This window comes from Nyctereutes procyonoides, unplaced genomic scaffold (genome assembly GCF_905146905.1).
Source record: "Nyctereutes procyonoides isolate TBG_1078 unplaced genomic scaffold, NYPRO_anot_genome, whole genome shotgun sequence".
Classification (NCBI taxonomy): Eukaryota; Metazoa; Chordata; class Mammalia; order Carnivora; family Canidae; genus Nyctereutes; species Nyctereutes procyonoides.
The window spans coordinates 53,802,331-53,826,820 of NW_026575140.1; the positions used below are offsets into that span (position 1 = coordinate 53,802,331).

General features: G+C 41.6%; 1 protein-coding gene across 1 annotated transcript in view; it reads right to left on the reverse strand.

Moving 5' to 3' along the window:
* The window catches only part of DNAH9 (dynein axonemal heavy chain 9), a 325,287-nt gene that overhangs the window by 257,565 nt on the left and 43,232 nt on the right, over positions 1-24,490 (reverse strand). The window contains exons 12-17 of the mRNA XM_055307050.1: positions 23,843-23,969; positions 18,732-18,987; positions 17,259-17,500; positions 11,085-11,220; positions 7,897-8,093; positions 7,369-7,793 (exon numbers count right to left, since the gene is read on the reverse strand). Coding sequence (XP_055163025.1) covers positions 7,369-7,793; positions 7,897-8,093; positions 11,085-11,220; positions 17,259-17,500; positions 18,732-18,987; positions 23,843-23,969 — 1,383 coding nt within the window. The remainder of the gene's footprint in view (positions 1-7,368; positions 7,794-7,896; positions 8,094-11,084; positions 11,221-17,258; positions 17,501-18,731; positions 18,988-23,842; positions 23,970-24,490) is intronic.

Genomic DNA, 24,490 nt, shown 5'->3' on the forward strand with positions numbered 1-24,490 from the left:
GGAACACAAAAGAGTCTGAATAGCCAAAATAATCTTGAAAAAGAAAAACAAAAGCTGGAGGTATCAGAATCCCAGATTTCAAAATATACTATAAAGCTGTAGTACTCAAAACAGTATGGTACTGGCACAAAAACAGACACATACATCAATGGAACAGGATAGAAAGTCCAGAAACAAACTCAAGATTATATGGTCAATTTTCGACAAAAGAGTCAAGAATATGCAATAGGAAAATGTTCAACAAATGATGTTGGGGAAACTGGACCACTTTCTTACACCATACACAAAAATAAACTCAAAATGGATTAAAGCTCTAAATGTGAGACGTGAAACTATAAAAGTCCTAGAAGAGAACACAAGCAGTAATTTCTCTGATATCAGCTTTAGCAACATTTTCTAACTATGTCTTCTGAGGCAAGGAAAACAAAAGAAAAAAAACTATTGGGACTATATCAAAATAAAAAGCTTCTGCAGAGTGAAGGAAACAATCAACAAAACTAAAAGACAACCTACAGAATGGAAGAAAATATTTGCAAAGGATATATGTGATAAAGGGTTAGTATCCAAAATATATAAAGAAGTTGTACAACTCAACACCCTAGAAACAAATAATCCAATTAAAAATGGGCAGAAGGGGCAGCCCAGGTGGCTCAGCGGTTTAGCGCCGCCTTCAGCCCAGGGCCTGATTCTGGAGACACGGGATCGAGTCCCACGTCAGGCTCCCTACATGGAGCCTGCTTCTCCCTCTGCCTGTGTCTCTGCCTCTTTCTCTCTCTCTCTCTCTCTCTCTCTCTGTGTGTGTCTCTTGTGAATAAATAAATAAAATCTTAAAAAAAAATGGGCAGAAGACATGAACAGACATTTCTCCAGAGAAGACAACCAAATGGCCAAGAGATACAAGAAAAGATGCTCAACATCACTCATCGTCAGGGAAATACAAATCAAAACCATAATGAGATTCCACTTTACACCAGTCAAAATGGCTAAAATCAACAACACAAACAACAACAGTGCTGGTGAGGATGTGGAGAAAGGGAAATGCACTTGCAGGGTTGGTGAGAATGCAAACTGGTGCAGCCACTGTGGAAAACAGTATGAAGGGTCCTCAAAAACTTAAAAGTAGAACTATCCTGTGACCCAGCAATCACACTACTGGGTATTTACCCCCAAAATAAGAAATACTAATTTAAAAGAATATATGCACCTGTATGTTTATAACAGCATTATTTACAATAGCCAAACTATGGAAGCAGCCCAAATGTCCACTAATAGATGAATGGATAAAGAAGATGTGGTTGGTATATGTATATAATGGAATATTACTTAGCCATAAAAAATAATGAAATCTTGCCATTTGCAACAACATGGATAGAGCTAGGTAGTATAATGCCCAAACAGGTCAGAGAAGGACAAATACTAGATGATGTCATTCATATGTGAAATTTAAGAAACAAAACAAAGTAAGGAAAACAAACAGACAAACCAAGAAACTGACTCTTAACTAGAGAGGACAAACTGATGGTCACCAGAGGGAAAAGGGTGGGTGGGGGGATGGGTGAAATCAGTGATGGGGATTAAGTAGAGCATTTGTCATGATGAGCACTAAGGCATAGAATTGTCAAATCACTATATTGTACATCTGAAACTAACACTGTATGTTAACTGTACAGCAATTAAAATTAAAACCTTTTAAAAGCAGGCTCCTGAGGGGTTCAGTCAGTTAAGCATCAGCCTCCTGCTCAGGTCATAATCTTAGGATTCTGGGATCAAGCCCTGAGTCAGTCTCCCTGCTTGGTGGGGAGTCTGCTTCTCCCTCTCCCTCTTCCTGCCGCTCTCCCTACTTGTGCTATCTATCTATCAAATAACTAACTAAATAAATAAATAAATAAACAAACAAATAAATTCTTTAAGAAAAAAACCTTAAAAAATATCACTAGAAGAATCCAATGTTTGGAAATATTAAATACATATAAACACATCATCATGGATATTAAAAATACTTAGAACTAAATTAAAATTTTTTTAAATTTTTATTTATTTATGATAGTCAAAGAGAGAAAGAGAGAGAGGCAGAGACATAGGCAGAGGGAGAAGCAGGCTCCATGCACCGGGAGCCCGACGTGGGATTCGATCCTGGGTCTCCAGGATCGTGCCCTGGGCCAAAGGCAGGTGCCAAACCGCTGCACCACCCAGGGATCCCTAGAACTAAATTATAATGGAAATATCACATGCTAAGACCTGTGAGATATAGGTAAAACTGTACTGAGAAGGGAACTCATAAATTTGTTACATTAACAAAGGTGGCTCAAAGTAAATAAGCAAAGTATCAATCTTAACTTAGCCAAGAAGAAAAAATAAATTTAAGGAAACAGATGGACATAATAAACATAAAAGAATAAACTATTGAAACAGAAATTAAATTATAACAAAGAGGATCAATGGATTTATAAGATGGCTCTTTGTAAATCCCGGCAAGATTAATCATAGAAAGCACAAATAGAAATGAATAGAAATGAGAAGAGCAACATAATCATAGATTCTGAGGAGAGTAAACAGATAATATTATAAATTTTATGACAATAAAGAATTACATGAAGTGGATATGTTCCCAGACAACTATGACTTAATAAGGAATAGAAAATCTTAATAACTCTACAACCATTAGAGAAATTATAGGTAAAAATCTCATCAGAAAGAAAATACCAAGCCCAGATGTTCAATAGAAGATTTAAATCAAATCTTCAAGGATCAGAGAATTCCAATCTTACACTAACTCTTCCAGAGAATAAACAGGAAGGATTATTTCCTAACTCATTTTATGAAACTAGCAAAACCACAGAGCAAGATCAGAGAAAGTATGACAAAAGAAAAGTGAAGGCCAATCTCAGTTGCAAAGAGAGATACATCAGCAATAAACAATGTATTTGCAAACAAAATTAATCAGTGGATATATTGGAAAAGATAATACTTTGTTGGGCTTTTCTCAGTAACACTCAGTTGGCTTAATATTAGAAACCAGTATATTCACTAGTATATTAACCTAATAACCAGTATATTAACTTAATTTCGATGCAAAAAAATGAGAATTATCTTAGCAGAGTTAGAAAAAGTCCTTCATAAAATGTTTTATCTGTTTGCTACATCCCCTTAACAAACTAGGAATAGAAAGGAATTTCTTGAGGGGCCCCTGACTGGCTCAGTTGGAAGATCATGTGACTTGATCTCGGGGGGGTGGGTTGTGAGTTCAAGCCCCACCTTGGGTGTAAAGATTACAAAAAGTAAATAAATAAACTTAAAAAAAAGAAGGGAACCTGTTTAATTCCATAAATAGAAACCATAAAAACTCATGGCAAAGGGGGGGCGCCTGGGTGCCTCAACAGTTAAGCTTCCGAGACTCTTGGTTTTGGCTCAGGTCATGATTTCAGGGTCATGGGGTCAAGCCCTACATCGGGCTCCATGCTTAGCATGTAGTCTGCTTGTCCCTCTCCTTCTGCTCCTTCTCCTGCTCTCTCTCTCTCTAGTAAATATTTAAAATCTTTTTTAAAAAACTCACAACAACAAATATGCTGGGATCCCTGGGTGGCGCAGTGGTTTAGCGCCTGTCTTTGGCCCAGGGCACGATCCTGGAGACCCGGGATCGAATCCCACGTCAGGCTCCCAGTGCATGGAGCCTGCTTCTCCCTCTGCCTGTGTCTCTGCCTCTCTCTCTCTCTCTCTCTCTCTCTGTGACTGTCATAAATAAATAAATAAATAAATAAATAAATAAATAAATAAATAAACAAATATGCTTAGTAGTAAAATGTTGTAATATCCCCTTTAAGATCAGACAGGATAAGAGCACCTGTTTTTACCACTTTATCCAACATAAATTGTAAGACCTAGCCAATGTAGCAAGAAAAAAATAGTGATAAACTGCATTTAAAAAAAAACATAACAACACTCAGAACAAAGAAATAAAACTATTATAAATTTGAAGATGATGACTATGTAATAGCAAATACAAAAGAGTGCACAGATAAATTATTGCAATTAATAAGTTAATTTAGCAGAGATGCTTGATACAAAATCAATAAACAGAAATCAATTCCATTCCACAGAAAATACGATTTTAAAATATAGTTTATGCTAGAAGCCTAAAATTGAAATACCTCAGAATAAATCGTAAAGACACGAGAATTATTTTAAAGGTAATGATGACAAAATTTCATCGAAAGACATTAAAGTGCATAGAGAGGGGATTCTGGGTGGCTCAGCGGTTTAGCGCCTGCCTTTGGCCCAGGGCGCAATGCTGGAGTCCCGGGACTGAGTCCCACGTCAGGCTCCGGGCATGGAGACTGCCTCTCCCTCTGCCTGTGTCTCTGCCTCTCTCTCTATGTCTATCGTAAATAAATAAATAAATCTTTTAAAAAAAGTAAATAAATAAAGTGCATAGAGAAATGGAAAGATGACCTGTTCATGGGAAGGTACACTCAGTGTATCAGGATGACCACTGTCCTCAAGTTGAGCTATAGTCATTGCAATATAATAAAAATCCCAACACATGTTTTTCTCCTACAAATGGATTTTTAAATTTATGTAAAATAACAAGGGCCAAGAATTGTGGAGGCAGTCTTAATGACAATGAACAAGGCGAAGACTTTACCTGCCAGATATCGGGGTTTATGACCAGACAACTAGGACTTTGTCATACAATGCAGTGACAGACAAATGGCTACATAATGAGAAAGATACAACTATAAACCTTTTAGGAGAGGGTATAGGAGAACATCATTAGGACCTCAAGGCAGAAAGGGATTTCTTTAAGACAAAAGAATGCAACATAAGGGAAAAAGAAAAAGATGAACACATTTGGCTACGTGATCTGCAAACATAGCATAAATGCAGTGGAAAGGCCACACAATGGGAGGCTGTATCTGCAATATATACAACTAGCACAGGATTAGACTGAATATATATCAAATATAAAAAAAATTTCTAAATATCACAAAGGAAAAAATAAAATCTGATAAAAAGTGGGCAAGAGCTTTGTAAGAGCACAGAAGAAACACAAAGTCACCAGAAACATAAAAAGAGGAGCCACTTTATTCATGATCAGAGGAATACCAAATACGGACCACAGTGAGATACCACTAACCTGATGTGATTGGAAGAAATGTGTGGGAGATATCAGAAAGGGACACAGAACATAAAGACTTCTAACTCTGGGAAATGAACTAGGGGTAGTGGAAGGGGAGGAGGGCGGGGGGTGGGGGTGAATGGGTGACGGGCACAGAGGGGGACACTTGACGGGATGAGCACTGGGTGTTATTCTGTATGTTGGTAAATTGAACACCAATAAAAATTAATTTATAAAAAAAAAAAAAAAAAAAAGGAAGGCACCTTAGAGGAACCCGGTCATTGTCTCCCTTCAGGGATAAGGAAATGGGGTCAAAGGATGAGAATTCTGCACGTTTATGCTGTTTCGCCGGCCTGTGAGGATCTTACGAAGCTGTGCCTGGTAAGAGGCACCTGGTTGCTGTCATCACTACATCTTGAATCAACCATGTACTCTGATGCTGGCCTTCGGGGTCTTACCCACCCTGGAGGGACTGCCTCCTTTCCCATGGCTGGCTGACCAGTTCCTAAAGGTGGTTAAGTGACTTGTCTTTGCGCATGCTTTTCATATGCAAACCAATCAAGCCAGAATTCCTGTCTCCAACACTCCTCCATCTGGCTCCCATACTCCAGACCACTATTCACTTGCTCTAATCACTCCAGGGCCACAAACCAAAAAACTGGAGATAGTCCTCCAGAGCCTGTTAGAATCATTCAAAAGAGCCAATCCTAATCCTGCTGACCCTCTCTTGACTATTCTGTTCCATGGAAACCACAATAAAGGTTCTTGCCCTCGTTTTCCCCATCATTCCTTCTGCCTGTTTGACCCCTACTGCCTCCCCGTGTGGCACACAATGTGTCTCATTGTCTTAGAATCTATGATTATAACCAAATACCTTTCCAATGGCAGTCATTTTCCATCAAGTCTCTCAGTTGGCCATACCACATGTAAATAATAGTAAGATTGACATTTTGAAACATGTCTCTGTGTCCTTGGATGGCAGACTTGCCGATAGAGAGGGACCATGGAGCAGCTACATTCAGAGACATCTCTGTTTCTGCCCTGCCTCCAACCAGTACTTCCCTTCATGGCTTCTCAGGTCCTCAGTGAACCAAAGTTTTTGTGAATGTGGAAAATTGGCCCCTTCTTAAAGAACACCTGGCAAATCCCTTTAAAATATCCCACAACACTTGCCTGGAGTTTCCTAGAGTGGAGGACCATCACACTCTTACCAAGTATCTTGGAATTCATCTGCAGATAAACACATCCTTGATGGGGGCCATTTCCTTTCTGCTCCTAGTACTAGATCACTGAGCAAGGCAGCTGTAGCATTAAGTAAGACTACCCCCAAATTCAAGGAAGGGGTCAGGTTGGCTCCCCTGTGCCCACAGCTGACACACCAAAAGCTTATGGCTGTGTAGAGGGATCGTGACTTCTGGGTGGAGGTGGTAGTTGAGATTTTTTTTTTAAGATTTTATTTATTTGACATAAAGAGAGAGCACAAGCAGGTAGAGCAGGAGAGGGAGAAACAGGCCCCCTGTGGAGAAGGGAGCCTAATGCAGGGCTCTTTCTCAGGACCCTGGGATCATGACCTGAGCTGAAGGCAGATGCCCAACCAATTGAACCACCCAGGCGCCCCTGTAGTTGAGCCTCTGACAGTGGCATATCTGTGGGGACAGGCCAAGGGGAAGTGACTGGGGGACCAAACATCAACCTATATACCCAGAGACCAATGCTCTGGATGGGAGAGCCTGGCGCTGGATAGTCGAGGTGCACAGGGGAACAGACCATTGCAGATCCAGTCTGTCCATAGCTAGAGTGGCAGAGACAGGCACTGGGAGTGTGAGGATTTAGTGACTTCCACATTGCACAGCTGGATAATCTGAGACAAGGAGCAAGTGGCAGAAATAAAATCTAAGAGGTCCATTAGACCCCCCTCCGCTTCCCAGGCTTAAAGAGATTTCACAGCCAGGGTTGCAAAGGGAGCTCGGATCTGCCATTATTGCATAGAACGTTATTTACCACTTACTGAGCGCTTTTCACACCCTGGGCACCAAATGGGAAATAAAACAAAAAGAGGCCATGTCTGGTAAACCGAGGGAAGGGCAGGACTAAAGTTATCACTGTGTCTAAGGGCCTGGAACCTCAGCCAGCTGTTTTAATTTTTAATTCAACCACTGAACCCCTTGGGGAAGAATATGAAAGGGATGAAAAACATGGTGCCCCCCCGCAACTGCTTGGGATGCTGGAAGGAACTAGAACAACATTATTACCTGTCAGTGACATAGTCAACAAGATGCTGTTTGAACATGAGGCTCCACCTCTTAATTATATTTAGCAGAGATGCTTTAAGAGGCCGGACATCAATTTTCATCCAGCTATCAAACGTTTTGATGGGCTCCAGTCTACATACTTCTTCATAGAGCTTTTCATAGGAGTCAATCTGTGCTTTAAACTGATGGAGGAGAGGAGGATTCTCTGGGATGCCATCTTCTGCATGGGCTTCCATCTCCTCGGGGGTGAGGACATGCCCATACAACAGAAACTGGCTCAGAATCTCCTTCCGGTCCTCCACATAGAGGTAGGAATATTGGCTGAAGGTGTCCCGATAGCCACAGCAGAGGGCCATCATACCCTGAACCCTGTCCAGAAGCTTGGTCCTCATGCTCGCCAAGTGGGCCATGCCCTCTATGTCAGCCTGGTGGGGGGGGGGGGGGGCAAGACAACACACAGGTTACATCTGCACTCGGCAATAAGTTTGCAGATTGGGCTGGGAGGCAGGGCAGTTGCACACTCAGTACCTGGTAGTGGGGCGAGCCGGTGTGTGGGGAGAGCCGTAGCATCAAAGACGATATTCCAAAAATGCTAGTAATAAGCCCCTCAATAGCGTCATAGAAGCCACCCTTGACTCCATACTCCAGGGAGGGAGAGAAAACTAATTCTGGTATGGCTAAGCTCAGGTGTGCTTCAAATATCGGAGTGAGTCCTGCCCTGCATTCTGAAGAACAAGGGACGCATACACACAAAACAGAATGGTTAAAATGGGCAAAAGGCAGTACCCATTTTGAAGGCCCTCAGAACACTTCTTTCCCTGCTATAAGCTTTTTGGGCATAGGAAAATAGAAACATAAAATTTGCTAACCCCCCAGAAAAGGTGAGGGTAACGGTCTCTCAGTGTTTATCAACAGGGGAGCCACTGACATTTCAAATAGGCCAATTCTTGCACAGGCCTGTCCTGGGCATTGCAGGACATTTACCCTCCTGTCCTCGGAGAACACATCCCAGGGACTGCTCAGCCCAAGCCAGTCCCCTTCCACATTCCCAAATGCCTGGGTCAGGGGAGCGAAGTTCTCTGGTTGAGAACAGGTTGATTTTTGCCAAGCTAATTTCTGAGAAACAGCTAATTTCTCCTGAGGCACAACGCCTGCAATTCCACTGGTAGCCACTAGGCGAGCTGTGGCGCCCTTGTCAGTAGTTGGCGTTGGCAGGAAAAACAAAAACAAGTTACCATCCTGCCCGTTCTGATCTTCCAGGAAGACATAACGTCTTTTAATTCTGTAGCTCTATAGTGATAAAAAATTAAAAACTGTATAAATAATTAACAGATCCCTGATTACTTGCTAGACTAACTTGCCTCGCTGAATTTAAATCAAAATATAACAGGGAGCAAGATGTTGCAAGTACAAGATTGCTGCTTAAACTTTTATTCATAACCGCTTATCTTCATAGGTCACCTTGACTATGGCAATATTTGGGAGACCGTGATGTGCTGGATGCTGTGGGTGATGGAAACCCATTCGAATCCGTTACCCTCGTTCCTCCCTACAGGCTGCGGTAAGAGTGGCCATGTGGCTGCCTTTCCCAGCCCTACTCTTGGTTAGGTAGGCAAGAGGACTGGCTCACCAGTGGAACATGGAGAATAGTGATGGCTGTCACTTCTGGGCTGTGGCCCTTGAGACAGCAGGGGACCCATCTGTATGCTCGCTCTTTTTCCCCTGCTCATGGATGAGAGCCTGGATGTCTTGGTGGGACCCAGCTCAACCACAGAAATGAAGACAAGGCCCTAGAATGTGGTGGAACCACAGCATGGTGGGAACCTGTCCACTAACCTGAAGCACTCTCCTTAGCCCAGAACTTAGGAGCTAGATCTCTTTGTCATGTAAGCCACATTATTGATGGAGTTTTGGTTACCGTAGCTTCGTCATTCACCCCAAACTGAAATAACTGTGGGATCCTCAAAGATATGTAAGATGAGAGCCTTGCCTTCAAAATTGTGGGAATGATAAATCTGCATTACTAGATTCAGATGTGTCCCATCAAGTGCATATTTAACTTAAGGGAATGAACAGAAACTACACTACTCTCATGGAATAGTTTTTTAAACCACCTATAATATTAGGCTTTGCATATGTGCTCCTGCTATATTCTGCATTACTCTCTGTATGAGATACTGATCATTTAATAGATCGGGTTGCATACAGTTTATAGGATATAGAAGACTCATGAGACCATTCGGACTATGTGAGATTTCTGTTCCCTGTGCTCCCGTGGGAACCTAATCCCTATGTTCGAGGCAATGACGTCATCATTACCACACAAACCAGATTACCTCGGTGGTTCCACCACCTTGGTCAAGTTGGTCACTTTGGGAGTTAAGAGGGGGAAGAGCAATTCTGCTAGATGGGGTAGCATCTACCCTAGGCAGGGTTTGCATTCTGAGAGGTGACAGCGAGTTCAGCCCAAGCCAAGTGTGCATCGTCCTGGATCTTCTAGAGAGGTCTGAGGCCCCCTGAACCTCCTACCCTCGAGGAGGTTTGGTTGGTTCTCCAAGGTGGACACTGTTGGCACTGCTCCCTAGGAGCCAGTTCTCCAATCTTCCTGCCCCACTGGCTACTTGAATCCAGGCTCTAGAATGTGATCCCCACCACACCAACTACCCCTGAGCCTGTTTCCTGCTGCCTAATCTCCTTGATTTGGAGCATCCTTCAACCCTGAAAACAAAGACCATGCCTCTGATCTCAGTGACTCCATCTACCGAGACCATGTGGGGTTTGCCCACTTGCACTACACCCAGCACTGAGTCTTGCTTCCCTCTATTCTCAGCCCAGGCGCCTGCACATGCCCTCTTATTGGGGCTGGGTATCTGGACATGGATCTTGACCTACCCATTTTACCACTGGATTTTCTTTCTTCCCTCAGGTTGGACTTGACGTCTTAAAGTCTCATCCCCACCGTCATCCTCTGGCTTCCAACTATTCACCTCTGCCTTTCCATTTTGATGAATTCTTCAATGCAATGCTTACTAAACTCCTCAGAATCTACCAGAATGTGAAGATTTAATTCAAATTTTGCCTGAACCCTTCTGTTCTTTCCATCCCATCACTTACTAGCCAAGGTCGGCCCTGTGTACCTTAACTCGGTTTATCTAGCACAATTTAAAGCTATTTTTTTAAACAGCTCCAGAGAATGCCCATGACCTTCTTAGCATTCCTGTTCCTTGTGACAGTGACCTCATCCACAGCTTGCCTGACTATTTTTCCACACAGAAAAACTTCTGTTAACCTGGCTACTACAACCTCCCTGTGTTCTCAAAAGGCTTTAGAAATAGAGAACATTAAGCTTGAAGGCACAGAATGTCCCCCTCTCATTGCCATGAACTAAGTCTGGATGAAGCCGCCATTACTAACTGGGCTTCATCCTCTTTACTGAAACTTTATTTAGATTAAATTGGCATTTATGTTTTTGCTGTTGCTATGGGCCTCACTATCTTAGAGCCTGGCGTACCACCTGAGTTTTAGACAGAGAGACATCTTTCCTCTGGGAACAATTTAGAAACTCAACACCTTGGCTATTTTACTACATACAATTCATAAAATATCCACAACATTTTGGGAAAAGTCACTAGGCACTTGGTCACACTCCACTGTTATTCAACAGGTGCTATTATTATCTTCTCAGGGATAATGCACATCCATAAGCCAGTAAATACCAGTGTTTTCCAGGAGGTACTTGAGGGAGCACTCAATAGCAAGAAAAAACCCATCCAGCAACATCTCATCGATGTAGTTAACATAAGTCTTCCAGATATTAGAGGTTGGGTCTGCCACAAACAGACCTAGGTTTTCCTACAAAAGAAAGAAGAATGGATTTAAACCATGTTTAATAATATGGAAAGCCTGGTCTAATTGTCATTAATGGAAATAAAAATAACACTGGGGGGGGAGCATTCTTGTGAAAAGTTTGCTATTACACATATATCAAGTCCATTCTGTCTAATGGCTATGACCACTGATTGAAAGGAACAGAGTTGATCCATGAAGGGAATATAGAGTCTCATCCCATCCCCAAGAAAAGAGGATGGTGACAGACCACTTTCTCAGGAAAAATGGGCCACAGGGTGTGATTTATAAGTGTTGATGGATGTGCTGTGGAAGAAACTATATCAAGGCAGAAGTTAGGGCAGAGAGAGGAAGGGACACTATGGGGAAAGGGCTTTAGGATTCAAGGCATGTAAGAAATTCAGGGTTCAAACAAGTATAGTGTTTCCTAGCTTGTCTTTAGAAATGAGCTGGAGTGTTTTGTTTGGGGCATTTACTATTAAAAACCATCATATTGAGTGACTTAGAAGATGCGTATACCTAGGGGACCCCTGGATGACTCAGCTGGTTGAGCATCTGACTCTTGACTTTAGCTCAGGTCATGATCTTTGGGTCGAGATCGAGCCCCACATTGGGCTCTGTCCTAAGCATGGAACCTGCCTAAGATTCTTTCTTTCCCACTCCCTCTTCCTCTCCTCTTCTTTCCCTTTCTGAAGAGAGAGAAAAGGGACAACTGGGTGGCTCAGCGGTTGAGCATCTGCCTTTGACTCAGGGCATGATCCCGGGGTCCAAATTTGAGTCCTACATCAGGGTCCTTCAGAGAGCCTGCTTCTCCCTCTGCCCATGTATCTGCCTCTCTCTCTCTCTCTCTCTCTCTCTCTCTCTCTGTCTCTCATGAATAAATAAATAAAATAAAATCTTTAAAAAAAGAGGAAAAAAAGAAAACATACACATAAAGGGACACATGTGTGTCCCCTCCCCCTCTCCGTTCCTCCCTACTACCCTCATCTGGTAACATGGCACGGACACACACACATCCCACTTACTCATCACCATTTTCATTATCAAGCCTTCTGAAATCAACTTTCCATTTATCCCATATCTTCAAAGAAAGTGGTAACTACTTTGCAGAAGTACATTTTTTAGGCCACTCATAACCCTCTACAGACATTACCATGTATAAACCCCCCCTAGATTAAAAAAAAAAAAGAATCTCATGATCCTGTCTTTATGTGACAAAACTCTAAAATTTCTAAAATGCATTATATACCCCTTTGTTTCCTCAGCAGATATAAGATTTTCTCAATGATTTAAAGCCTATCATCATGCAAATCATAGCATGGTGACAGTATAGAGTTGCTCTCGGATGTTATTAAGTGTGTAGGTCTGTTTGCTTCTTTATTTTTTAAAACATTTAGTTTTTATGACTGCCTGTATCATTGTTTTATCTCCCCCCTAATGTCACACTCGTAGATGGCTATCTCCATATTTTGACTTTTCACCTCAGATCGGTGATGGTCTAAGGAGCAAAAATATTGGAATTTCTGTGAACTAAGAATAAGTGGGTCAAGTTTCTGATTGTAGCCAAGACAGCAATGAGATCAGACCTACCCTTCTGCTACACACAACTATAGGATTGGACAGAAGACACAATTCTTCCGGGGCAGCTAAAGAACAAGAGCACAGTGATGTGATCCTTTCATCACATCATGAAATCCTCATGGTGAGCTTCACAACCACCTAGCTTTCTACCTGGAGGCACTTTCCAAACCTCAGCTCAGGGAAGTGAACCATGATGACAGCATCCTTCCTGCTGGGCAGAATACAAAACAAAACAAAACACCCAGTGACTGGAGTGTTCAGGACTATGGAGACTGTGAAGTCTCCTTGAATCTTTGAATATTAAGCTGTATATCCTTAAAACAGATTCTGTAAGGCTTGGCAGAGAACAGTTGTGGTAAGCTGCACAGAGATCATGTGGTCATACAACACTGGACAATGTTTGTGATTCTATCAGAAATAATAGGGGTGCCTGGGTGGTTCAGTTGGTTAAGCCTCTGCCGTCAGCTCAGGTCATGATCCCATGGTCTTGGGATCGAGTGCTGCATTAGGCTCCCTGCTCAGGGGGGAGTCCCCTTCTCCCTCTCCCGCTCCCTCTGCTTGTGCTCTCTCTCTCAAGTAAGTAAAGAAAATCTTTTAAAAAAAATCATGAAAGACCTTACAGATAACCTAGGAATCATGCCAAGACCCCAGAAACACTATGCTTTGGAGGTTAGAACTGCCCTAGAGTAAGGCCTCCTTAGAACCACCCTCACAAAGCTTAAAATTGAGCCTCTACAGGAACAAGCTGACCCACCAGTAGGTTGAGTAGTTGAGTCCTACATCAGGCTCCTTCAGAGAGCCTGCTTCTCCCTCTGCCCAAGTCTCTGACTCTCTCTCTCTCTCTCTCTGTCTCTCATGAATAAATAAAATAAAATCTTTTAAAAAAGAGAGAGAGAAAAGAAAACATAAACATAAAGGGACACATGTGTGTTCCCTCCCCCTCTCCCTCCTTCCCTCCTACCCTTGCCTGGTAACATGGCATTGTCTGCCAAACAATACAACCTCTTTAAAGGAAATAACAACTCAGTTCTAAAGCGGTATCCAATATGACTAGAACATAGCAAAAAAAAATTACTAGACATACAAAGAAGCAGGAAAGCATGATATTTAACTAAGAGAGGAAATAATCACCAAGAACAGACTTAGCAAATAACTGCCCTACCAATCCTGGAATGTATCTTCCTCAGACTTATTTTGTGTGAGAGAAAAATAAACTGTTGTCACATCAACATAAAAAAAAAGACTCCGAAAATAAAATAGATGTTGGAATTAGCAGTCAAGAATGTCATAATTTGATTTAAAAACTCCTGAAATTTGATGAAAAATAGGTTCAAAAAGCTCACAAACTCTGAGCTGGGTGAACAGAAAGCAAACTGATTCAGGCACATCTCAGTGAGACAGAAAACAAACAAACAAACAAAAACACAAAGATTAGAAAAAAAGAATCTATTAAAAGCAGTTTGAGAGAAACAATACATTACATATAGAGGAACAAAGAAACAAATTAGGGCTGGCTTCTCAGAAACATTGGAGGGGAGGAGGATACAAGGAAATAATTTTTGTAAGAGAAATAAAACTGTCTATGCTGATTTCTATATCCAATGAAACTATCCTTCAAAAAAAAAAGTAAAATAAGGACATTTCAGAGAAACAAAAACTGAGAGAATGTGTCATTGGCAGACTGGATCTGCAAGAAAAGCTAAAGGGAGTTCTTCAGGCTGCAGAGAAACGACCACAAGTGGGAAGTCAGTTTTTCAGAAAAGAAAAAACAAGTTTGGAAATGGGGAGTATGTGGGTGAATATAAAATACTATAAATGTCTTTTCTTGAGTTTTTGTTTTTATTTTTTAAAAGATTTACTTATTTATTTTAAAGAGAGAGAGAGAGAGTGGGGGAGGGACAGAGAGAGAGGGAGAGAATTCTAAAGCAGGCTTCCTGTTGAGCATAGAGCCTGACTTGGAGCTCCAACCCAGGACCCTGAGATCCTGACCTGAGCTGAAATCAAGAATTGGACACTTAACTTACTGAGCCAGGTGCCCCTTTTTCTTGAGTTTCTAAAACAAAAACATATAATACTCTGCAAGGCCTGGGATTTATTGTGGGATTTATTTCACATGCATGTACACTCAACAGTACAAAAGTTGGAGGGGGGTTTGAACTGAACCATAGGGTGGCTAGGTTCCTATATTTCACAGGAAAACTCTAAGTTGAAACATACTAAAGTCCAGAATGACCACTGCAAATGGATGGGATGACTATGCAACACGATGGAATGCCAATTGAGAAATTAGGATAGGAACACCTGGGTGGCTCAGTGGTTGAGCATCTGCCTTTGGCTCTAGTTGTGATCCCAGGGTCTGGGGATCGAGTCCTACATTGGGCTCCCTGCAAGGAGCCTGCTTCTCCCTTTTCTATGTTTCTGCCTCTCTCTGTCTCTCATGAATGTATGAATGAATGAATAAATAAATAATATTAAAAAAAGTAGAATAGAATATTTTTAAAATAGTTAACAAGAAGATGGTAGGAAGGGAAGAACAGAAAAGCAAAACAGACATGAAGCAAATAGGAAATGGTGAGATGGTGAGGTAAATCCAATCACAGCATAATTACATTAAATGTAATAGTCTAAACATTCCAGTTAATAGGCAGAGTTGTTAGGGATGTAAGTCTCTACTATATTGTCTACAAGAGAAGAAATTTGATTCCAAAGAAACCAACAGGTTGAGTGTAAAAGGGTGGGAAGATGGGCAGTGCAAAGTAGGAATGGTGAATCTGGAAGGCAAGACTACAGTATTAACAGGTCAAGGGAGTATTATGAGAAATAAAAAGTCAATTTCATAAGAATGAAGTGGTCAATTGTTCAGGAAGTTCAAATAATTATAAGTGTGTTCATACTAAAAAAGTGTCCAGGGACACTTGGATGGCTCAGTCGGTGAAGTGTCTGACTCTTGGTTTCAACTCAGGTCCTGATCTCAGGGTCGTGAGATCAAGCCCCATATAGGGATCCAGCTCAGCACAGAGTCTGCTTAAGACCCTCTCACTCTTCCTCTGCCCCTCCCCCTCCAAATAAACAAACAAATTATTTTTAAAAAGAAACAAAGGAGCATCAAACACTTGATGAAAACTCTGACCACACTAAAGGCTTAGACAAATCATCCAGAGTCACAGGCAGAGATTTTAACCCTCTATCTTCAGTAATTGGGAGAATAAAGGGGCAAAAAACTCAGATACCATCCAGAAGATCTGCACAATACTATCAACCACTTTGAACTAACTGGTATTTATGGGACACTATACCCAACAATGGAAGAATAAACAAATTGTCAAGTGGACAAGGAACATGCAATAAGGTGGATAGTATTCTATGTGTTTGAACAAGTATTGGTGTATTCCAAACAATTCAGATCTTAGAGAGTATTTTCTCTGAACACAATGGGACTGAACTCGATGCCAATTTCATCAAGCTAGCCAGAAGAGCCCCGAATAAGTGAAAATCAAACAATGCACTTCTAAACAACCACTGAGTTAGAGCATGAGTCACAAGCAAAAAAAAAAAAAATTAAGACTGAATGACAATGGAAATGAGGTGCACAAAATTTCTGGAATGCAACTAGAGCAGAACTCATAGGGAAAATTATGTCAAATGCTTGTATTCAAAAAGAAGAAGAAAGGCTCAAAATCTATACCCTAAGTTTCTGGCCTTGGAGGCTGTCCCCATGAATAGGTGAGCATCATGACCCCAAATTAAGGAAAGAAAGGATAAAGAACAAAGAATAGAAAGCAGATAAATAAAATTAACAAAGTCAAAAGTATAACACGTTGCTTGCTTCAAACCATAGACAATCCCAGATAGCATCTGTGACTCATTACTGATTTTGTGCGTGAGATCAACCTGCCAGAACTGGCCCATGTAGGGCAGCTGGAGTAGAGCTGAAACTGGTAGCCACTTATAGCTCCCTTCCATGGTCTGGTCTTTGATGGTAGACACGAAGTTGCCCTGATCATAACGCAGGGCAGAGCCTTCCTGCAGGAAGTACAGCTGCCTGCACTGTTTCTTCTCTTTACAAAGGCAGGTAGAGAGGCCACGGTCATCTTTCATCTCCTCAGGCGTATAGAGCCAGGTTATGGAGGTGCTGCTGGGGGTTCACATGGGCTGTGTGGAGCAAGTCGGGGCTGGTTAGTATAGAAGATAATTTAGGGTTTGGTACTGGGCATGGCCTTCTCTCTCCTTGAGGTTTGGTGTGGGACTTAAGTCATGCGGGATCACCGTTAAGACAGTATTAATTTTGACATACTGATACCAGAATGTGCCTTTCCTCTCTCCCTATCTGTTAGCATCCCTGAAGGCAGAAGGCACAACCTCTGTTGATTGTCTTAATTTTCAAATCACTTCTTGCACCCAAACACACTTCCGGATGCTCCCCCTTAGCCAATGGTATGTGTATCTGAGAGGCTGGTTATTACCTGAACAAGGGCATGAATCTGAAGTCCAGATTCTTTGATGAGATTGTAGTATTTTTCCAGCTGATCATGCTGATCATCCATGGAAAGAAGGCATTCCTTTTTTCCATCTTTTCTTTTAAATATTGGAGACACCCATGTTTTCATGATGTTTTGAATCTCTTCCACATTGTCTTTAGCTTTCTGAATTCTTTGTTCGAGATCACGGATGCTATCAGTGATTTGAATGACATAATCCCAGATGCCTGTGCCCCCAAAGAAACAAAATTAATAGAAATAGCTAAAGGTCTAGTTGCTAGAAAAGGTAAGGATTTAATATTTGTAGTTTTTAAAAGACTTTTTCCTGGGTAGGTTGAACAGCTCATGCTTATCATAACCCTCATAAAGGAGGGAAAGAAACAAAGAGGTAATGCTTACCAAACCAGTGCACAAAAGTTGGCACAGTTGCTGGGGCATAACCAGTGCACCATGATGATTTCATTTGGGTTAATGAACCTTATTTTTCTAAGCACTTTTGCTTTATTAAATGTTGAAAATACTGTTCCCTCTTGTATATAACATACAGTTCTAACTCACTATGACATTCTAAGACTTCTGAGTTGACCATAACTTTCTTTTGAAACTTTAACTCTTTTGAGTTCAAAGGAAAATTAATCTCCCTCCCCTGATTCCTCATGCTTTATTTTTAACTCTATGATAGCTTTTTATCACAGCCTGTCTTGCACAATTTACAGTTGTACATGTCTGTGGTCCCAACTAAGTGTGAGCTCTTTAGGGTAGGAGCAATGTCTCATACACCTCATATCCCATATTCCCCCCGAGTCCTTCACACAGTATCCTACAAATGTTAATCCATCAATGAAATTAGTACTGAATTAGAGGATACATGAGAATTAAATGCATAGTACCCTCATTTAAGAGGTCTAAAGTTTAGGGGTGCCTGGGTGGCTCAGTCGGTTAAGCATCTGACTCTTGATTTTAGCTCAGGTCATGATGGGTCATGGGATCGAATCCCGCATTGGGCTCCATGCTCAGCAGGGAGTCCACTTGAGATTCTCTTCTTCTCCCTCTACCCTTCCCGCTACTCACACTGTCTCTCAAATGAGTAACTCTCAAATAAAAAAAATATGTCTACAGTCTAGTGAAGAAAAGTAACTCATAATATAGTAAAAGCCCTCATTCACAGTGTGCCCAACATATGCTGGAGACCATGGGAGGTGTCATGCGACCTCTGAGCCTCCTGCAGCACATGGTGGCAAGATTTTCTAAATCTACCAATCATATCCAAAAGAGAAGGAAGAAAAGGAATACTACCCTTCTTGTCTTCTCTGCTTTGAGTGTGTGTCTGAGAGGGTAGGCTTGTGTTTCAAACAAAAACCAGACTGGAGGGGGATGATTCATGGTTCTGTCAACTTTATCAGGATCTTAACCCCTGACCTCCCTCCCTCCCCTGGATTCCAGGCGGTGCCCTGTTACCTTCTGTTTTCCAGCTCAGAGTCTCCTCTGCAGCTCTTAGGTGGAGGTCGATACCCTGCAGCTCTTCCTCCACTAAGGGAAATTCCACCTCTATAAGAGTTTTCACAATCTTATTGTACCAATTTGCCATCAGCTCCAACTTAGCCACAAGCTGCCGATAGAATTCCCTGGAGGAGAACATGGCTGCTGCTGTCTCAGGAACATGCTGCTTCTGCCTGGGTTCAAGATAACTCATTTCCTTCAGCACGGAAATCAGCTGGAAAGGAGAATCCACATTACGTGGCTGTGGCTCAGTGGCCATGAAAAACAGCAATCACCAGTCAAAGATAGGAAAATCCCGGGGCCCCCAAGATCCTTATGGGGCCCTTCTTAACTTTTGCTTCTACCTCTTTTGCAAATCTAGAGGAAGGAAATTTGAGTTTTAGGCAGAAGGAAGAAGACTCAGAGGCAGCAACAATCACCAAGTGTGTAAACTCCAAAGATCAACTGCAGAAAGGTGGCCTCAGAGACAAAACAGGGCTACCTTGATGCTTTTGGGTATATGACTGACACAATGATGGGTTCGTGCTGACAGAGTCTGTTAGTTCCCATGGAGGAGCGAAGGAGTGCGGGAGGGGAATCACCTGGTCTGGGCCAGCCCCGTGCCTGAGAAGCCTCAAACTCAGACTCCTGGTAGTCTCCCCAACCAGGTCACAAGCACAAGAGACACTGACAATTGAGAGGCGATGCCTCATTGTACAACTTGGGATCATCAGATATGATCATCTGAAATAGCCCTTCACTTCCATAAGCCTGCATTGGTGTATCTTTGTGTCTTAACATATGAGGAAATGGAAGTACCCGCACCTCTCAGAACATCTGTGGGTGCTATGTTTAGTGGAAGTACACAAGTGAGAGGCCAAGCAGATGCGGTCCAATGGAAAAAGGAGTTTTCATCTGGGTTTTTAGGCATCCTGGTCTCCATTTTTTGTTTATACTTTTTAAATTTTAATTGAAAGAGAGAGAGAGAGAGAGAGAGAGTGTGTGTCAGGGTAGAGCAGAGGGAGAAGAATAAGTGGACTCTGCACTGTATGCAGAGCCTGATGCAGGGATTGATCCCACAACCCTGAGATTATGACCTGAGCAGAAATCAAGAGTTAGATGCTTAACTGACTGAGCCACCCCGATGCCCCACCCCCTTTTATTTATCCTTTTACCTCTGAACCTATGAGGACTAGTATATATAGATAGGTGCGACAAAACAGATACCAGGCCATAGATTCTGCCCCCCTCTCCTTCCACTCCCCTTTCCCAACCTCTGCAGGGACATCTGGGCTCCTAGCTCCCCTTGCAGTGGTTCCAGACAAGTGTTTCACTGATGCCCAGCCAATTCTCCTCAGGGTTTAGGCAAATGCTAACCATTTGGCAGGACCTAGGCCTCCTAGTTTATTTTGAAATCAGCTCAAGGTAGATATTAAAAATTTAAATGTAAAAACTGAAAACAAAAACAATTAAAGCCTGGAGGCTACTTATATAATATTGAGGTGGAGAAGGCCCTTCCAAACATACAACAGGAAATAAAAGATAAAATTTATAAGTATGAAATATCATTCACATAATAAAATGGCATACCTCAACTGGTAAAAAACAAAAACAAAACAAAACACATATGCAACAGATTTCTTAATAGCTGACAAATATTTCTCAAATATTCTAACAAATTCAGAGGAAAAGAGAGTATTTCCACTCCAAAATGGGAGAAAGACATGAATAAGCAATTTGTAAAAGAAGAACTATAACTGGCCAATGAACACATGAGAAAGTTCTACTTTGCTAGTGGTCAGATATAAACTAAAACAATGTTGAAATATTATAAATGTACATACATTTATAATATCTTTTATTTTTTACTGTTATATTTTTATATATTATATATTATATTTTGTTTTATTTTTATTATATATTTTCATATTTAATTTATATATATTTAATATTTATTACTGTATTTTATTTCATTGTAAGATGCCTTCAATAGTAAGATTCACCATTATTTCATGTCCAACTATGGAAGAAAGAAAAAAAATATGGCATGTTAAACTATAAACACATGCCATTTTCAGAGATGCTAAGATGTTTTAAAAAAAAGTGCATCCTTAGATCAATGGAACAGAATAGAGAACCCAGAAGTGGACCCTGAACTTTATGGTCAACTAATACTCGATAAAGGAGGAAAGACTATCCACTGGAAGAAAGACAGTCTCTTCAATAAATGGTGCTGGGAAAATTGGACATCCACATGCAGAAGAATGAAACTAGACCACTCTCTTGCACCATACACAAAGATAAACTCAAAATGGATGAAAGATCTAAATGTGAGACAAGATTCCATCAAAATCCTAGAGGAGAACACAGGCAACACCCTTTTTGAACTCGGCCACAGTAACTTCTTGCAAGATATATCCATGAAGGCAAAAGAAACAAAAGCAAAAATGAACTATTGGGATTTCATCAAGATAAGAAGCTTTTGCACAGCAAAGGATACAAGTCAACAAAACTCAAAGACAACCTACAGAATGGGAGAAGATATTTGCAAATGACGTATCAGATAAAGGGCTAGTTTCCAAAATCTATAAAGAACTTATTAAACTCAACACCAAAGAAACAAACAATCCAATCATGAAATGGGCAAAAGACATGAAGAGAAATCTCACAGAGGAAGACACAGACATGGCCAACACGCACATGAGAAAATGCTCTGCATCACTTGCCATCAGGGAAATACAAATCAAAACCACAATGAGATACCACCTCACACCAGTGAGAATGGGGAAAATTAACAAGGCAGGAAACCACAAATGTTGGAGAGGATGTGGAGAAAAGGGAACCCTCTTGCACTGTTGGTGGGAATGTGAACTGGTGCAGCCACTCTGGAAAACTGTGTGGAGATTCCTCAAAGAGTTAAAAATAGACCTGCCCTACGACCCAGCAATTGCACTGTTGGGGATTTACCCCAAAGATTCAGATGCAATGAAACGCCGGGACACCTGCACCTCGATGTTTCTAGCAGCAATGTCCACAATAGCCAACTGTGGAAGGAGCCTCGGTGTCCATCGAAAGATGAATGGATAAAGAAGATGTGGTCTATGTATACAATGGAATATTACTCAGTCATTAGAAATGACAAATACCCACCATTTGCTTCAACGTGGATGGAACTGGAGGGTATTATGCTGAGTGAAGTAAGTCAATCGGAGAAGGACAAACAGTGTATGTTCTCATTCATTTGGGGAATATAAATAATAGTGAAAGGGAATATAAGGGAAGGGAGAAGAAATGTGTGGGAAATAGCAGAAAGGGAGACAGAACATAAAGACTCCTAACTCTGGGAAACGAACTAGGGGTAATGGAAGGGGAGGAGGGCGGGGGGTGGGGATGAGTGGGTGACGGGCACTGAGGGGACACACTTGACGGGATGAGCACTGGGTGTTATTCTGTATGTTGGTAAATTGAACACCAATAAAAAATTTATTTAAAAAAGTGCATCCTACAGTCAATGAAATACAGATTGATAAAACTAGAAGATAATGTAAATGCCCAATGATAGGGAATTTAAAATAATTTAAAGAAATAATTTATAAAAAAATATTTTTCACCCATATAATTCCTATAATGGCCACAAAGGGGCAAATCTGATCATGTCCCTCTAGAATATGTGTGTTTCTATCCATCCTTATTAGGACTGCCATTGTCACATTGCTCCAAGCAGGAGCTAAGGGATGTTTGCAGCTCTTCCTTGACTTGTATGTTTGGTTGTCTCCCCTTAACTCACTTTATAATTCAGGTATTAATTCCCTCTCCCCATTTTTCCCTTCTTTCCTCTCCCCCCTTGCCTCCTATTACCTACAAACACCTATAAAGCACCCACTACATGCTGTGCATTGGGGCAGAGAGAGTCCTTGCTCTGGAGTATACAGAAGAGGAGTGGTCCATCCCCCATACCATCCTGAGGGCTGCTGAGTTCCTACAACTACTTCAGCTCAGTTTCTGGCTCTCTATGGCTGCATTCCTGGAGAACATGCCACTGAGACAGGAGTAGGCAAGGGCTTTTAGCTCCTTGCAGCCTATACTTTTAACATTTTTTCCCCCATATGCTTCCTGATGCGGGCTGGCTTTTGATTTTCACGTTTCTCCAGCTTTACGCTCTCCATACTGCCACAGTCCATAAGGACTTTCTGCTCTTCTGATCAGCTAGAGCAGCATCTCTCAATCTCAGTACTACTGACATTTTCAGACAAAATCTCCTGTTTGTGGGGTGCCATCCTGCATGTTGTAGGAAGTTTAGCAGCATCCTTAGAATCTACTCACCCTACACCATTGGCATCCAGTCCATGTTTAGCAACGCAAATTACTTCCAGGGGGACAAAACTGCCTCAGTTGAGTATCCGTAATCTAGAGTTTTATTTCCAAAGCTACTCCAGTGTGATTTATCATATATGATCTAATAAAGATACATCTCTACATGTTGAGGTTCCAGCTCCCAACTAGCTGGTGGATTCCTTGAGGGCAGGAACTGGATCTTATATTTGGTTGGCCTTCTCATGTCTAGTCAACAGCCTTCATGTGGAGCATGCATTCAAGGCAGGCACAGTCAACTCTGTTTGGTACTAAAGGGTAATGCTGTCACCCCCTCTGTCCAAGGATGGGTAGTAATATCTATTCCTGTATAGATATACCTTCTGGAATTTCAAACAGTGCATATTTAGAAGAGGATATTGAAACTTGCAGATGAGTTCATCTTGAGTGTAACTGCCATTCTAACTTTGTGCCTGAAGTCAAGTTCATAATAAAACTATTACCACACAAATGGAAGGTAAAAAAAATGTTTTTTTCAATTATATTCTGTTGTGCAAAATCAATGCAAATCTATTGGCCAACCATGCAGAAAAATGTGGACATTAGACAACCTAAGAAAACACCACACCTCAGGATTCATTCCCCAGGAGGAGATCCAGGGTAGAAATTCTTTTCAGCACCTTCTATATTCTTATAAAAAGCCCCTTTGCCTTGGAGATCAGTGGAGTTCAATGAGTCTCTTGAGGAGCCCAAAAGGAATTTTCTGCCCCCTGATTTACCTGGGGGCTAAAGTTGACGGTGATCTGCTTTGTCTCAGGGTCACGTTTCAGGAGTGGCCGGGAAAGGTTGTATTGGGACTTCTCTGACACTGTCTGACACCAGTCCTCATAAAGTCTTGCCTCGTACCTGTGAGAACCAGAGACAACAGCCACCTGTTATGCACCCTTCCAGCACCCAGCAACGACCAATTGAAGACAGATATCTTAACAAATATGCAACCCAGCTATCTAAGTACGTACATACACATGTGTATATCATGAGCTGATTGGTAAAATTGGAAAAATACCTGAATCCATTCTTTTTTCTTTTCTTTTTTAGATTTTTGTTTATTTATTTAAAAGGGAGCAAGAAAAAAAAAAGGGAGCAAGAAAGAGAGCATGAGAGGAGGGGTTGGGAAGAGCAGAGGGAGAGGGAGAAGCAGACTCTCCGCTGAGCAGGGAGCCTGACACAGCATTCACTCAGGATCTTAAGATTATGACCTGAGCCAAAGGCAGACACTTGGGGCCACCCAGGTGCCCCTTCCTGAATCCATTCTTAAGTCAATGACTCAGCCAGACACATCACCTGCAGGTAGCACCTCATTTCGAAAGGTGGCACAGCTTAAATGACAGGAGAGCAGAAAGAAAGGCTCCATGCAATCTTTTCAG